General features: G+C 42.5%; 1 protein-coding gene across 2 annotated transcripts in view; it reads left to right on the top strand.

The window, feature by feature from the left end:
• Nucleotides 1-17,784, top strand: part of NELL1 (neural EGFL like 1) — an 866,603-nt gene that overhangs the window by 116,938 nt on the left and 731,881 nt on the right. For both annotated transcript variants that reach the window (XM_059070155.2, XM_059070156.2), the window contains exon 4: nt 17,255-17,425. In XM_059070155.2, the coding sequence (XP_058926138.1) occupies nt 17,255-17,425 (171 nt within the window). The remainder of the gene's footprint in view (nt 1-17,254; nt 17,426-17,784) is intronic.

Genomic DNA, 17,784 nt, shown 5'->3' with positions numbered 1-17,784 from the left:
CTGTTCTCCATAGTGGCTGTATCAATTTACATTCCCACCAGCAGTGTAAGAGGGTTCCCTTTTCTCCACACCCTCTCCGGCATTTATTGTTTGTAGATTTTTTGATGATGGCCATTCTGACTGGTGTGAGATGATATCTCATTGTAGTTTTGATTTGTATTTCTCGAATGATTAATGATGCTGAGGATTCTTTCATGTGTTTGTTGGCAATCTGTATATCTTCTTTGGAGAAATGTCTATCTAGGTCTTCTGCCCATTTTTGGATTGGGTTGTTTGGTTTTTTGTTATTGAGCTGCATGAGTTGCTTATAAATTTTGGAGATTAATCCTTTGTCAGTTGCTTCATTTGCAAATATTTTCTCCCATTCTGAGGGTTGTCTTTTGGTCTTGTTTATGGTATCCTTTGCTGTGCAAAAGCTTTTAAATTTCATTAGGTCCCATTTGTTTATTTTTGTTTTTATTTCCATTTCTCTAGGAGATGGGTCAAAAAGGATCTTGCTGTCATTTATGTCATAGAGTGTTCTGCCTATGTTTTCCTCTAAGAGTTTGATAGTGTCTGGCCTTACATGTAGGTCTTTAACCCATTCTGAGTTTATTTTTGTGTATGGTATTAGGGAGTGTTCTAATTTCATACTTTTATATGTACCTGTGCAGTTTTCCCAGTACCACTTATTGAAGAGGCTGTCTTTTCTCTACTGTATATTCATGCCTCCTTTATCAAAGATAAGGTGACCATATGTGTGTGGGTTTATCTCTGGGCTTTCTATCCTGTTCCATTGATCTATATTTCTGTTTTTGTGCCAGTACCATACTGTCTTGATTACTGTAGCTTTGCAGTATAGTCTGAAATCAGGGAGCCTGATTCTTCCAGCTCCATTTTTCGTTCTCAAGATTGCTTTGGCTATTTGGGGTCTTTTGTGTTTCCATACACATTGTGAAATTTTTTATTCTAGTTCTGTGAAAAATGCCAGTGGTAGTTTGATAAGGATTGCATTGAATCTGTAGATTGCTTTGGGTAGTAGAGTCATTTTCATAGTGTTGATCCTTCCAATCCAAGAACATGGTATATATCTCCATCTATTTGTATCATTTTTAATTTCTTTCATCAGTATCTTATAATTTTCTGCATACAGGTCTTTTGTCTCCTTAGGTAGGTTTATTCCTAGATGTTTTATTCTTTTTGTTGCAATGGTAAATGGGAGTGTTTTCTTAATTTCACTCTCAGATTTTTCATCATTAGTGTATAAGAATGCCAGTGATTTCTGTGCATTAATTTTGTATCCTGCTACTTTACCAAATTCATTGATTAATTCTAGTAGTTTTCTGGTAACATCCTTAGTATTCTCTATGTATAGTATCATGTCATCTGCAAACAGTGACAGCTTTACTTCTTCTTTTCCTATTTGGATTCCTTTTATTTATTTTTCTTCTCTGATTGCTGTGGCTAGAACTTCCAAAACTATGTTGAATAAGAGTGGTGAGAGTGGGCAACCTTGTCTTGTTCTTGATCGTAGTGGAAATGGTTTCAGGTTTTCACCATTGAGAACAATGCTGGCTGTGGGTTTGTCATATATGGCCTTTATTATGTTGAGGAAAGTTCCCTCTATGCCTACTTTCTGGAGGGTTTTTATCATGAATGGGTGTTGAATTTTGTCTAGAGCTTTCTCTGCATCTATTGAGATGATCATATGGTTTTTCTTCTTCAGTTTGTTGATATGGTGTATCACGTTGATTGATTTACATATATTGAAGAATCCTTGCATTCCCGGAATAAACCCCACTTGATCATGGTATATGATCCTTTTAATGTGCTGTTGGATTCTGTTTGCTAGGATTTTGTTGAGGATTTTTGCATCTAGGTTCATCAGTGATATTGGCCTGTAGTTTTCTTTCTTTGTGACGTCTTTGTCTGGTTTTGGTATCAGGGTGATGGTGGTCTCATAGAATGAGTTTGGGAGTGTTCCTCCCTCTGCTATCTTTTGGAAGAGTTTGAGAAGGATAGGTGTTAGCTCTTCTCTAAATGTTTGATAGAATTCGGCTGTGAAGCCATCTGGTCCTGGGCTTTTGTTTGTTGGAAGATTTTTAATCACAGTTTCAATTTCAGTGCTTGTGATTGGTCTGTTCATATTTTCTATTTCTTCCTGGTTCAGTCTTGGGAGGTTGTGCATTTCTAAGAATTTGTCCATTTCTTCCAGGTTGTCCATTTTATTGGCATACAGTTGCTTGTAGTAATCTCTAATAATCTTTTGTATTTCTGCAGTGTCTGTAGTTATGTCTCCTTTTTCATTTCTAATTCTATTGATTTGAGCCTTGTCCCTTTTTTTGTTGATTAGTGTGGCTAATGTTTTATCAGTTTTGTTTATCTTCTCAAAGAACCAGCTTTTAGTTTTATTGATCTTTGTTATCGTTTCCTTCATTTCTTTTTCATTTATTTCTGATCTGATCTTGATGGTTTCTTTCCTTCTGCTAAATTTGGGGTGTTTTTGTTCTTCTTTTGCTAGTTGCTTTAGGTGCAAAGTTAGGTTGTTTATTCGAGATGTTTCCTGTTGCTTAAGGTAGGTTTGTATTGCTATAAACGTCCCTCTTAGAACTGCTTTTGCTGCATCCCATAGGTTTTGGGTCATCGTGTCTCCATTGTCATTCGTTTCTAAGTATTTTTTGATTTCCTCTTTGATTTCTTCAGTGATCACTTCGTTATTAAGTAGTATATTGTTTAGCCTCCATGTGTTTGTATTTTTTACAGATCTTTTCCTGTAATTGATATCTAGTCTCATAGCGTTGTGGTCGGAAAAGATACTTGATACGTTTTCAATTTTCTTAAATTTACCAAGGCTAGATTTGTAACCCAAGATATGATCTATACTGGAGAATGTTCCATGAGCACTTGAGAAAAATGTGTATTCTGTTGTTTTTGGATGGAATGTCCTATACATATCAATTAAGTTCATCTTCTGTAATGTATCATTTAAAGCTTGTGTTTCCTTATTTATTTTCATTTTGGATGATCTGTCCATTGGTGAAAGTGGGGTGTTAAAGTCCCCTACTATGATTGTGTTACTGTCGATTTCCCCTTTTATGGCTGTTAGCATTTGCCTTATGTATTGAGGTGCTCCTTTGTTGGGTGCATAAATATTTACAATTGTTATATCTTCTTCATGGATCGATTCCTTGATCATTATGTAGTGTCCTTCTTTGTCTCTTGTAATAGTTTTTATTTTAAAGTCTATTTTGTCTGATATGAGAATTGCTACTCCAGCTTTCTTCTGATTTCCATTTGCATGGAATATCTTTTTCCATCCCCTCACTTTCAGTCTGTATGTGTCCCTAGGTCTGAAGTGGGTCTCTTGTAGACAGCATATATACGGGTCTTGTTTTTGTATCTCTTCAGCCAGTCTGTGTCTTTTGGTGGGAGCATTTAATCCATTTACATTTAAGGTAATTATCGATATATAGTTCCTATTACCATTTACTTAATTGTTTTTAGTTTGTTCTTGTAGCTCTTTTCCTTCTCTTGTGTTTCTTGCCTAGAGAAGTTCCTTTAGCATTTGTTGTAAAGCTGGTTTGGTGGTGCTGAACTCTCTCAGCTTTTGCTTGTCTATAAAGGTTTTAATTTCTCCATCAAATCTGAATGAGATCCTTGCTGGGTAGAGTAGTCTTTGTTGTAGATTTTTCTCCTTCATCACTTTACATATGTCCTGCCACTCCCTTCTGGATTGCAGAGTTTCTGCTGAAAGATCAGATGTTAACCTTATGGGGATTCCCTTGTGTGTTATTTGTTTTTCCCTTGCTGCTTTTAATATGTTTTCTTTGTATTTAATTTTTGATCGTTTGACTAATATGTGTTTTGCATGTTTCTCCTTGGATTTATCCTGTATGGGACTCTTTGTGATTCCTGGACTTGATTGACTATTTCCTTTCCCATATTAGGGAAGTTTTCAACTATAATCTCTTCAAATATTTTCTCAGTCCCTTTCTTTTTCTCTTCTTCTTCTGGGTCCCCTATAATTCGAATGTTGGTGTGTTTAATGTTGTCCCAGAGGTCTCTGAGACTGTCCTCAGTTCTTTTCATTCCTTTTTCTTTATTCTGCTCTGCAGTAGTTATTTCCACTATTTTATCTTCCAGGTCACTTATCTGTTCTTCAGCCTCAGTTATTCTGCTACTGATCCCATCTAGAGTATTTTTAATTTCATTTATTGTGTTGCTCATCCTTGCTTGCTTCTTCTTTATTTCTTCTAGGTCCTTGTTAAATGTTTCTTGAATTTTGTCTATTCTATTTCCAAGATTTTGGATCATCTTTACTATCATTATTCTGAATTCTTTTTCAGGTAGACTGCCTATTTCCTCTTCATTTGTTAGTTCTGGTGGGTTTTTACCTTGCTCCTTCATCTGCTGTGTGTTTTTCTGCCTTCTCATTTTGCTTACTGTGTTTGGGGTCTCCTTTTTGCAGGCTGCAGGTTTGTAGTTCCTGTTGTTTTTGGTGTCTGTCCCCAGTGGGTTGAGTAGGTTTCCTGGTTGGGGGGACTAGTGCCTGTGTTCTGGTGGATGAGACTGGATATTGTCTTTCTGGTGGGCAGGTCCACCAGAAAGTGGTGGTGTGTTTTGGGGTGTCTGTAGCCTTATTATGATTTTAGGCAGCCACTCTGCTAATGGATGGGGCTGTAGTCCTGTCTTGCTAGTTGTTGGGGATAGGGTGTCCAGCATGGTAGCCTGCTGGTCGTTGAGTGAAGCTGGGTCTTGCTGTTGAGATGGAGATCTCTGGGAAATTTTTGCTATTTGATATTACGTGGATCTGGGAGGTCTCTTGTGGACCAGTGTCCTGAAGTTGGTTCTCTCACCTCAGAGACACAGCCCTGATGCCTGGCTGAAGCACCAAGAGCCTTTAATCCACATGGCTCAGAATAAAAGGGAGAAAAATTAGAAAGGAATGGAAGAAAGGAAGAAAGACAGGAAGGAAGGAAGAAAGGAAGGAAGGAAGGAAGAAAGGAAGGAAGAAGATAAAATAAAGTAGGATAAAATAAAGTTATTAAAATAAAAAGTATTAAGAAAAATTTTAAAAATTAAAGAAAAAAAATGGGACGGTCAGAACCCTAGGACAAATGGTGAAAGGAAAGCTATACAGACAAAATCTCACACAGAAGCATACACATACACACTCACAAAAAGAGAAAAAAGGAGAAAAATAATATCTTGCTCCCAAAGTCCACCTCCTCAATTTGGGATGATTCGCTGTCTATTCAGGTTTTCCACAGATGCAGGGTACATCAAGTTGATTGTGGAGCTTTAATCTGCTGCTTCTGAGGCTGCTGGGAAAGATTTCCCTTTCTCTTCTTTGTTCGCACAGCTCCTCGGGTTCAGCTTTGGACCTGGCCCCGCCTCTGCGTGTAGGTCACCTGAGGGCGTCTGCTCTTCGCTCAGACAGGACGGGGTTAAAGGAGCAGCTGATTCGGGGGCTCTGGCTCACTCAGGCCGGGGGCAGGGAGGGATACGGATTCGTGGTGAGCATGCGGTGGCAGAGGCCGGCGTGACACTGCACCAGCCCGAGGCGCGCCGCGCGTTCTTCCAGGGAAGTTGTCCCTGGATCCCGGGACCCCGGCAGTGGAGGGCTGCACAGGCTCCCGTGAGGGGAGGTGTGGAGAGGACCTGTACTTGCATACAGGCCTTTTGGTGGCGGCAGCAGCAGCCCTAGAGTCCCACGCCAGTCTCTGGTGTCCACGCCGACAGCCGCGGCTTGCACCGGTTTCTGGAGCTCCTTTAAGCGGTGCGCTTAATCCCCTCTCCTCGCGCCTCAGGAAGCAAAGAGGCAAGAAAAAGTCTCTTGTCTCTTTGGCAGCTCCGAGCCCGTCTCTGGAGCTCCTTTAAGCGGTGTGCTTAATCCCCTCTCCTCACACACCAGGAAGCAAAGAGGGAAGAAAAAGTCTCTTGCCTCTTAGGCAGCTCCAGACTTCTCCCGGACTCCCTCCCGGCTAGCCGTGGCGCATTAGCCCCTTCAGGCTGTGTCCACGCAGCCAACCGCAGTCCTCTCCTGGCTTCAGACCGAAGCCCGAGGCTCAGCTCCCAGCCCCCGCCCGTCCCAGCGGGTGAGCAGACAAGCCTCTCGGGCTGGTGAGTGCCGGTCGGCACTGATCCTCTGAGGGAATCTCTCCGCTTTGCCCTCCGCACCCTGTTACGGCGCTCTCCTCAGTGGCTCCGAAGCTTTCCCCTCTGCCACCCGCAGTCTCCGCGCCTGAAGGGGCTTCTAGTGTGTGGGAACCTTTCCTCCTTCACGGCTCCCTCCCACTGGTTCAGGTCCCGTCCCTATTCTAGGCGGGCCTCTCACTGTTGTGGCCTCTCCCATTGCGGAGCACAGGCTCCGGACGAGCAGGCTCAGCGGCCATGGCTCACGGGCCCAGCCGCTCCACGGCATGTGGGATCTTCCCAGACCGGGGCACGAACCCGTGTCCCCTGCATCGGCAGGCGGATTCTCAACCACTGCGCCACCAGGGAAGCCCTATTCTTTTTTCTTTTGTCCTACCTAGGTTCGTGGGGAGTTTCTTGCCTTTTGGGAGGTCTGAGGTCTTCTGCCAGCGTTCAGGGGGTGTTCTATAGGAGAAGTTCCACGTGTAGATGTATTTCTGATGTATCTGTGGGGAGGAAGGTGATCTCTGCGTTTTACTCTTCCGCCATCTTCTCTCCTCTACCCTCCCATGATTTTTTTTTTTTTTTTTTTTTTGTGGTACGCCGGCCTCTCACTGTTGTGGCCTCTCCTGTTGCAGAGCACAGGATCCAGACGCGCAGGCTCAGTGGCCATGGCTCACGGGCCCAGCCGCTCCGCGGCATGTGGGATCTTCCCAGACCGGGGCACGAACCCGTGTCCCCTGCATCGGCAGGTGGATTCTCAACCACTGTGCCACCAGGGAAGCCCCCTCCCATGATTTTTAAGACTGTCGCGGAACTGTTGTGAATAGGGGTAAAGAACCTTATTTTTACATTTCATTTCACGGTAAATGTTTTATTTTCAATAATGCAGGCAGTTTGTATTTGCTGTCACCATTAATTTCTTGCTAGATGTTTGCTAAGAGGATCGAGTACAGAAGTAATATGTAAGTTTACAACTGCAAATAAAATCATGATGTCAAATCTAAACAAGGGAAGGGGGAGGGCAGAGAAACATTCTTTCTGAGAAAAAGCAGGATGTGGACTCTTTCATCAGCATCACCCTTCTATGAGGCTGTTTGTTTCCATGTTTGCAGAAAGAAATAAGTGGACACTATGCCCTTTGTAACCTGACTTCCAAATGTTATGTCATTTTTTTTTTCCTTAAAAGAAACCTGTGAGGCATATTATTTTCTACTGGATGAGGAAAAGGAGGCTTAGAGAAAGGATGTGTATTGTCCACATTTACACAGGGATTAAATGGCTGTGTCAGGGATTGAACACAGGCTTGCTAGATTTTGAAGCCCCTCATATACTAAGTATGTTTTTTCTGAGGTCTATCCTCTTTCTACTACACACATTGCTGTGAATAAAGGAGACAGAAGTTGGTATTAATGGAAGTTTGTCCAGATAAATTAGGACTATCCTTTAACTTGGTAACTTTATAGACTGGAAGAGAACTTGGGGCTAGAACCCACAGAAGATACCTGATTTATAAAAGGACCACTGAGGTGACCACTTCATTTCACTGAACATGGTGTTTGAGGCCAAAATGTTGGGACTTGATACAAGAAAAATAATGGGTTAGTGAGAAAGAACCAGTGTATTCCTTCAGTATTTATTTCTTTAAATAGCTACTGAAAATGATGCATTTTAAAAGATATTTATTGATACTGTTTCCATTGCATTTTCTGGGCAGAATTCCATTTTTTATGTTAGAAGAAAATGCATAGTTATAAGTCTGCGGGGCTGTAAGCAGAAAATTGGCACTTGGGGATTTGATTATGTGGCCAATGGCCCCAGGCATTTAGTAGGGACAAACCTAAAAGATTCAATTTTTTTTTTTTTTTTTTTTCTTGCGGTATGCGGGCCTCTCACTGTTGCGGCCTCTCCCGCTGCGGAGCACAGGCTCCGGACGCGCAGGCCCAGCGGCCATGGCTCACGGGCTTACTTGTTCCGCGGCATGTGGGATCTTCCCGGGCCAGGGCACGAACCCGTGTCTCCTGCATCGGCAGGCGAATTCTCAACCACTGCGCCACCAGCGAAGCCCTCAATTTTTAAAGGTGTAAAGCTTGTATACCTGAAGTTCGAGTGTTCCAGTTTCGGTAACAGATCATCCCCAAACTTACTACGTTCACAGATTCTGTGGGTCAGGATTTTGGACAGTATCCAGAGAGGGATGGCTTGTCTCTATTCCACTATATTTGTGGCTTCAGTTGGGAAGAGTGGACAGCTGGGGAAACCATCTGGATGGGTTTTCACTCATATGTCTCGTATTTTTACTGGTGGCTGGCTGGGGTCTCTCCTGGTCGTTGGAGGTGTTGACCAGGGTACCCAGATGTAGTCTCCCCAGCCTGGGCTGGCCTTTCTTACAGCATGATGGCAGCAGGGGTGTCAGGGTTCTTACACAGTGACTCAGATCTTCAAGCTCAAGTGTTCTAGCAAATGAGATAGAAACTGCACCATGTTTTATGACCCAGTCTTGGAAGTCATCAGGCATCACTTTTGCCCTTAAAGCACTGAGAAGCCTACCTAGATTCCAGGGGAGGTGACATAGATCCCTCCTTTCAATTGGAAACAAGGTTGCATTGTAGAAGACCACATGAGATGGGCGATACCATTGTGGCTATTTTGGGGAAGATATCATTTGCCCAACAAAGTGTTAGGCCATACAATGCGGGTTATCTTTTTTTTGCGGTACGCGGGCCTCTCACTGTTGCGGCCTCTCCCGTTGCGGAGCACAGGCTCCGGACGTGCAGGCTCAGCGGCCATGGCTCACGGGCCCAGCCGCTCAGCGGCATGCGGGATCCTCCTGGACCCAGGCACAAACTCGTGTCCCCTGCATCAGCAGGCGGACTCTCAACCACTGCGCCACCAGGGAAGCCCCGGGTTATCTATCTTATATAGGACTGGAGATGACTGTATTCATGCCTCCCGTCATTTCTTTCAATTTATAGCCTAGCAATAGCTTCATGTCCATGGTTACTTCTCAGTTTTTTACCTTTCCTCAGTTTCATGTTGCTGTGTCTCTCATTAATAAGTCGAGGTAATCTAATAACCTCTAAATCTCTGTGGATTATTAACAATAAAGCTTTATTTTTGTTCAGTCCTTATGGGAGGAATGGTGTTCCTGCTTCCTGCAGTCATTTGAGGATCCAGTCTTACTCCATCTAATGACACCACCACCCACTAAGGGCTCTGAGTCCTCTATTAGGCCCAACGCAACTGGCATAGATAAGACACCCTTCTCTGAACTGCCTAGTGTTGGTCATTCATATCACCTCTGTTCATGTTTTGTTGGTGACAGCTAGCTAGTCATATGGTCCCCCCTAGACTCAAGGGCACTGAGAAATACAGTCTGGTGTGTGTCCAGGGAGACAGGCAAGGTGTGAATATTAGCTACATCTGCTACATTTGCCATGTTTGCCATCTCCTGTCCTCTATCCCCCAGGCTGCTAAGGAACCTGGAGCCTAAGCATTGCCAGAAAAGCCAAGGGTAGAATGAAACTAACCAAGCAACCAATTATTCAGTTTCTTTTAAAGTTTATCAGTTGGCAAAGTAGTATTGGAATTGTAGGAATTTAGACCTGAGATTCTTAAAGATTATTTAGTTCAGTGGTTTAAGACTATTGACACCATGATTTCCTCATGGTGTTTGGAAGCAGATTGCTTTCATCCAAACAAACTTATGGGAAACTCCAATTTATATAACAGGTAAGAGTGAAGCTGCTCTGGTTAAAAAGAGGTTGCATCCCCATCCTTTTCCTCTGTGCTAACCCTTAAGGCTTTTCCAAGGAATCCTAGGGCTCTGTGGATCAGATCTAATCATTTTCTTTAACAGACATGAGAAACCGGGGCACAGAGAGGCAGAGACATATTTACCAAAGATTGCATGGCTTGTCTATAGCATATTGAAGGTTGAAATCATGTCTTGGTATCCTTGGGCCAGTGCTCTTCGTATTATTATTTACTTAAAAATTGTGCTATTGCCTCTTTTCAGTACACATAGTCCTTGGGCCCCTGGCCTGAGGTAGGACATAATATACCTTCCTGGTATTTTTGGCTTCTTCTCTTCATTACCCCAGTGGTGGGCAAAGGGCCAGGAGAGGGAAAAGAGCTTCTCTAGGAATAGCTATAGCATTTCTCTCTGTAGATGATGATTTCCTCATAGTGTGAGGAATGGGGGTTTGCACTTGAGTCCATCTGTCTATGGACTTTTAGGTTGCTTCCATGTCTTGGCTACTGTAAATAGTGCTGCTAGGAACAGTGGGGTGCATGTATGATTTCCTCATGGTGTGAGAAATGGGGGATGCTGTGGTATCGTGGGGACCAGGGATGGGGGCTACCTGAATTCACTTGCCCTCTGACCCTGAGAGGGTCATGTCACTGTATCTGGAGGGGAGCACAGTGTGGTGGAAGCAACATGGGCTCTGGAATTCAGTAGACCTGGATTTAAATCTTAGGAGTTAATGTGACTTGGGGCAAGGCATTTTCTCATTTGAGCCTCAGTTTCCATACTTCTCATGTGAATATAATTATTGGCATTGAAGATTTTTGGCAGAATTAGAGGTAATATATTTGAAGCCTCATGACACAGTAGAAAGTAATGGGATGTTGCCATTGGGAGCATCCTCTTGATGTCTGTCAGACCGAAGTATAAGTCATAGTTCTGTCACCTGTATGAGCTTCAAATCTTAAATTTCTTTTCCGTAAAGTGAGGTGGTGGTTAAAAGCATGGACTTGGGAGGCTGCATAAAGCAGGAAGCTTGGAGCCAGACTATTCCCGTTGGAATCCTAGTTTTCTTCTTACCTAGCTGTGTAGCCTTGGGAAAGTTATTTAATCTGTGTCTTGGTTCCATCTTCTATGAAATGGGGATGGTAATAGTTGGTAATATTTGAGGTTGCAGTGAAGATTAAATCAGTAAATATTTGTAGAATAGTGCCTGGCACATAGTGCTGTGGAATTGTCTGTTAAAGTAAATAACAAATAGATAAATACCTCATAGGATGCGGTAGAGATTATTTTGATATGAAATATTAAGACCTATAGTCATTTTCTGGTAATAAGCACCATAAGTATTAACTATTATTATTTGTTAACGGAAGTATAGTTGATTTATAATGTTGTGTTAGTTTCAGATGTATAACAGATTCAGTTATACATAGATATATTTGTTTTTCAGATTCTTTTCCATTATAGGTTATTACAAGATAGTGAATATAGTTCCCTGTACTATACAGTAGGTCCTTGTTTATCTATTTTATGTATAGTAGCTTGTATCTGCTAATCCCCAAATCCTAATTTATCCTTCTCCTCCCTTTCCCCTTTGATAACCATAAGATTGAGTTTAATGTCTGTGAGTCTATTTCTGTTTTGTAAATAAATTCATTTGTATCATTTTTTTTTTTTAGATTCTGTATGTGATATAATGTGATATTTGTCTGACTGACTTCACTTAGTATGAAAATCTTTAGGTCCATCCATGTTGCTGCAAATGGCATTATCTCATTCTTTTTTAGGGCTAGTATCCCATTGTATATATGTACGTATTGTGTGTGTGTGTGTGTGTGTGTGTGTGTGTGTATACACCACGTCTTCTTTATCCATTCATCTGTTGATGGACGTTTAGGTTGCTTCCATGTCTTGGCTATTGTAAATAGTGCTGCTGTGAACATTGGGGTGCATGTATCTTTTTGAGTTAGAGTTTTTGTCTTTTCTGGATATATGACGAAGAGTCTTGCTTGGCTATTATTAAGTAAGTATTAGCTATATTGTTAAAGGTAGAATTAACGTTTCCTGAGATCCTACAAAATTCTAGACCATATGCTAGGAAATTTTTCTTTTAATCATCTTTGGTATTTTTCCAGATTTGGGGGAATGGTCCACACAGGTGCTTCCTATACCTGTGATGATTTGTTTCCCCTTACAGAAAGTAGGTAGTGGGCTGCCTGGCTTTTTCCCTGTCCCAGTAATCCTGCCAGGGACACACATTGGGTAGGAGTGGCCTTGTTTCCCAAATCCATTTTGCCGTGACCTCCCCACCCAGACTTCCAGGAAGTGGTTGGGGAGGGGCACAGGAGAGCTGTTGGAATGTAAGCCAGTGCTACAGTGACTCTGGAGCTCTTTGGGGGTGTTAGTTATTTCTCCAATAGTCAATATATATCCTTGTGGAATCGCTGGAAAAGAAACTTTTTCTTAGAAACTTTTTGTCTTTACTAATGATACTGGATACCATTTTATTTTATTTATTTAGTCGCGCCACTAGGCTTGTAGGATCTTAGCTCCTCGACCAGGGATCTAACCTGGACCCATGGCAGTGAAAGTGCTGAGTCTTAACCACTGGACCACCAGGGAGTTTTTTGATACCATTTTAAAATTAACTTTTGCTGTTTTCATCCTAGTATATGGAAGAAACACATTCATCCAGCAATAACCACTTCAACATTTTGAGTGTGTATAGTTATCTTGTCGGTCTATCTAATATTCTCAAGAAATGGATTCCTTGGTATAAGTTTTCAGGAAAATGACAAATATTTTAATAAAAATAACTTTGATCTTTGTTTATGTCATTTGGAATTATTGTTCCTAAATTTATTTATGAATATAGCATGGGATTCAGGTAGTCTTGTGAAATTTGACTTCAGTTCATAGTAACTGATTGTTTTTGATGTTTTGATGTAACTGATGTTGATTCTGGATAGGGTCTGCCTAGCACTTAAGCAAGGGCTTAGGTTGAAAAAAATTGAGCTATGTAAATACAGGATGGGAATGATTCACCCTTATAGCATCTTGTATCAAAGGACTTGTAGTATTAGATGTTTGGAAGTCAGTGTCAACATTAGGATGCAGTCAGAGTTGTGCACAGCCCAGAGGAGGAGTCTTTATTCCTGGATGCTGTATTTATGGCGGAAACTGATCCATTTTACCATACCTAGATCGTGGTGACCAAGTTGGGGACGGGTCTGGAAAGAGGAGTTAAGACAGCATCCTTGACCAGGAAGGGCTCAGTCTGGGTGGGGGACAGGAGTATAAAAGAGAGAGCTGGGGATGCTTGGTCTGAAAGAGGACACTTTGTAGTGCTGTTTTCAAATATTTGAAGGATGCGCAGATTTTTCTGGGAGCCAAGACAGTTCAATAGAACAGCACACTTGGCTGAGGTCCCAGGCTAAGGGGAGAATTGCTGCTCACAAAATCTGGCTGGTAACCTTATAACCCATACAGCTGCCCCTTCTTGCATACTCCCGGGAGGACCCTAAAGCATTTGAAGCCTGAAGAGAATGGACTTTTCTGGGCAGAGAGCTCACTAGACACTGGCTTACCATCTCTTCCAGTGGCCTTCCTTTCCCTGCAAGCACCACATGGCTCTTATTCACTTGCTCATAACATCTCCTTCCTCACCATGACTAGTTGGCCAGGAAGTAAAGCAACACCTGGTGTACTCTACCACAGTGCTGCTTAAATTTTAATGTGTACATGAATCATCTGTGGATCTTATTAAAATGCAGATTCTGACTCAGGTGGGTCTTAATTGGGGCCCCATAAGCTGAATTTCCACAGGTGATGCTGCTGCTGGTCAGTGGACCATCCTTGAGTAACAAGGCTCTACTACAAATAATGAGTCTACTCTTTAGGCTACAGTCAAGCACTGTCAGGCTGAATGGCCACCTCCTCTATGTTGCTTTCAGGACTAAGCCGTACATCTGTATTAGCAGAGGGTTACTGCCTGGAAATCTGCCTTTTTCCCTTCCCAGCACTCATGAAACACTTAAAAAAAATTATTTACTTATTTATTTTTGGCTGCATTGGGTCTTTGTTGCTGTGCATGGTCTTTCTCTAATTGCAGGGAGTGGGGGCTGCTCTTGGTTATGGTGCGCAGGCTTCTCCTTGCAGTGGCTTCTCTTGTTGTGGAGCACGGGCTCTAGGTGCGCGGGCTACTGTAATTGTGGCTCATGGGCTCTAGAACGCAGGCTCAGTAGTTGTGGCGCACGGGCTTAGTTGCTCTGCGGCATGTGGGATCTTCCCGGACCAGGGCTCGAACCCATGTCTCTGTCTCCTGCACTGGCAGGCGGATTCTTTTTTTTTTTTTTTTGGTGGTATGCGGACCTCTCACTGTTGTGGCCTCTCCCGTTGCGGAGCACAGCCTCCGGACGCACAGGCTCAGTGGCCATGGCTCACGGGCCCAGCATGGCTCACGGGCCCAGCCACTCCGCGGCATGTGGGATCTTCCTGGACCGGGGCACGAACCCATGTCCCCTGCATCGGCAGGCGGACTCTCAACCACTGCGCCACCAGGGAAGCCCTGGCAGGCGGATTCTTAACCACTGCACCACCAGGGAAGTCCCTTATGAAACACTTTTATCCAGATATCACTTAGCCATCTGGTTTCTTTGTCATCTCTAGGGCCACTTCTGTAATTATCCAACTTTTTTTTTTTCTTTTTTTAATTGCCTGAGAGCATTCTCAGGCCACAGGATTTGGCCCCATCTACAGGCCAGAAATGCTGGGGAATTACTGTCACCTGTAAGCAGTTTTCACCTCTGACATGTTTATTTTTAAAAAAATTAAACACCATCTTTTCATCCAAGTTGTTTGAGATACAGCAATTTTTGTATATGTGAATGATGCTGTCAGATACTTTACCCCAAGACACAAGTATCCATTTGCCTAACATTGGGGCACATTTGTTTTCTCATAACTGTATACTTGTGATTATCCCAAGGTACCCACTTATTCCAATTCATTGCAAAATGATCTTTGAAAGATCTGTTTATAATACATTGAGCATTTGTTCAGTGAGGCCATAACCCCAGGAAAAATGATTAAATCTTGTTAAATGTATATGCCTCTCTTTTTCTTTCTTTTTTTTTTAATGATTCAAGTTATCTGGAGTATTTTTTTTTTTTTTTTTTTTTCCGGTATGTGGGCCTCTCACTGTTGTGGCCTCTCCCGTTGCGGAGCACAGGCTCCGGACGCGCTGGCTCAGCGGCCATGGCTCACGGGCCCAGCCGCTCCGCGGCATATGGGATCTTCCCTGACCAGGGCACGAACGGACTCTCAACCACTGTGCCACCAGGGAAGCCCTATCTGGAGTATTTTTGATTGTCATTGATTGAGGTCTTTTCAAGGTCATGTCTCTTCCCCCAGCAGTAGCTTGTTGGTCAAAATAAAGTGATTGGAAGTGTTCTTACGATGTGTTGGTCTTGCTACAGTCTCAGGTGTCAGGTCCTACCGCTTTTCCATACAGGAGCTGTGTGGTCTCTGGCAAGGTACTTAATATCTCTGATCATCTGTGAACTCATCTGTAAAATAGTGATGATAATATTTACCTTGAAGAAATTAAATGAGATATTTATGAAAGCACTTGGCCCATTTCCAGCACATGCCAGTCACTTTTAAAATGTCAGCTTTGCCTCCCATTTTTTTCTCTAAGGCGAATTTCTAGCTTTTTTGGAGGGAGGGGCACATATTTTATTTCCTTTTTCACTCTTCTCAAAGCATCTTGAGAACAGGATCTGTATTTTAAATCTCATCTTAGCTTTTCACTATGTGTTCAGTCATGATACAAATAAATTAATGAATGACTGGATCATCTTGGTTTTCCTGACCTTTTAAGTCTTCTGATTGTTCGATCCTTCCAGTGTTCTGGCTGCTTAGAAAAAAATTGGGAAATTCTCTTAAAATGAATGTCTTCTTTATTAAGGGATTTCCTCCTTAGTAGTCTTAAAAAATATGTATTATATTATTACTAGTAAGTATGTACCTGGGCCCAGGAGTCGGCTGCAATAGTATAGGTAACATTTTCAATTTATCATCTTGGGCCTGATTCTTTGTACCGTGCAAATGAGATAGAGGCTACTCTTGATTTTGCTTCCCCTGCAGTGCTCTCTTGGGAAGATCTCTGTGAAAGATGAGCAAGAAATGTGCATTTGTTTTCATATGTGACGTGAGATTTGGAAGTTATGCATAATAGAGGCTGAGTTTCATGATATATTCATCTCAGTCCTCATGGAAGATGCATTTTATGTTCTGGATTAAATGTGCCTGAGCTAGTGGGGTCAGGCCAGCTCAACGGATTAGAGGAGAAGTAGTAGGTCCTTGCAGATCTTGGGATTGAACCTGGTTATCTGTCTAGGCGAGTAGTTCTTGAGTTGTCTGTATGAATAAGCTGCTGGGAGATAGTGCCAGTTGAGGCCATCTTTACTACTTTGTCCTGTGCCTCTGGGATGGGCACCAAACTGGTATAAAGTGCGTAGACTGTCACATCTAGACCTGAGTTTAAATCCTGGCTTGGGTATGTTACTTAATTCCGGAATCTCAGGGGTTTTTTAAAAAATATTTCAAAGGGGGTAATATCAGTCTTACAGTTTTCCGTGAGTGATAGATTTGACAGTACATGTCAAATGCCTAGTGCAGTGCTTGGCAGTGAGATTGGGCTCTGTGTTGATGATGATCATGGTGACACATTTCAGAAGGGACATGTAGGAGACTAAGTAGGCCTGCCAACCATGAAAGTATCAGCCCTGGTGTGTGACTGATGAGTGTCCCAAAGTTGACTGCCTTTTATGACTGAAGTGCAGACTACAGTGGTGGTGCTAAAAGTTTTTCACGGATCTGGAAAAAGAAAGTAACAATCTGAGGAAAGAAAAACTTAATTGTATGTTTCATTCCATGAAATTTTGAAATACTGACACATATGTGAGTAGCTTCAAACTTTGCTCCCCTGTTGATTATCTAAGAGTTGTTCCTCACATATAGCTTCTTGTCCAGAGGGAAGTAAAAAAAAAAGAAGAAAAAAAAAGCCTTACTCATCTCTTCTCTGACAGTTTATTTCCATTCTGAACTATGCTTAAGCGACACTGCACCAAGCTTTGCTAATTAGCTTGTGGCCTGTCACAGCGGATCATTCAGTCTCCGTTTCAGGGCTTCACGCTGTCACCGTGAGGGCTCTCAGACAAAACGTGAGTAGGGTTCCATACTGTACAATTGATTGTGGGTTGTGGTTCTTTGCGTCAAGCTGAGCTAATTTTAGATTCTGGGAATCCTGGTAGTAAGTCATGAGGATTGATGATAGCTGTGATATCCAGAAGTAAAATAAAACACATTTTTGTTCTTTACATACAGCTATTTCGAACTGGAGAGCAGTGGTCTGAGGGATGAGATTCGATATCACTACATACATAACGGCAAGCCCAGGACGGAGGCACTTCCGTACCGGATGGCTGACGGACAGTGGCACAAGGTCGCACTGTCAGTTAGTGCCTCCCATCTCCTGCTCCACGTCGACTGCAACAGGTATGACTTTGCCTTTGATCTTTCGTGATTGTGCCCTTGAAATTGAGCAATGGGGAAGGGATAAAGCCAAGCCCCTCCAAGCCTTGCTGCGAAACAAACCAAAGGACCCTAATCGTCATTTAACATACTGAAATGGGCCATTAGGCGTGCTGGAATGACCAACTGTAATATGTTAAGAAAACAGTTCATTAAAATGGAAACATATCCGGCAATTAGGAAGAAATGTACAAAAGGTTGATTATAGATGGGGGAATATTAAGTGCACCTCGGTGTACTCCAGGTACCAGCTGGAATTCTATGGAGCTGTGATCACAGTAAACTGTGATATATTGTTGTTGAGTTCGTTCCACTTGGGAGGC

This window comes from Kogia breviceps, chromosome 7 (genome assembly GCF_026419965.1).
Source record: "Kogia breviceps isolate mKogBre1 chromosome 7, mKogBre1 haplotype 1, whole genome shotgun sequence".
In the NCBI taxonomy this organism is placed as follows: domain Eukaryota; kingdom Metazoa; phylum Chordata; class Mammalia; order Artiodactyla; family Physeteridae; genus Kogia; species Kogia breviceps.
The sequence above is the reverse complement of the archived record's forward strand: the minus strand, read 5'-3'. Positions and strand labels throughout refer to the sequence as shown.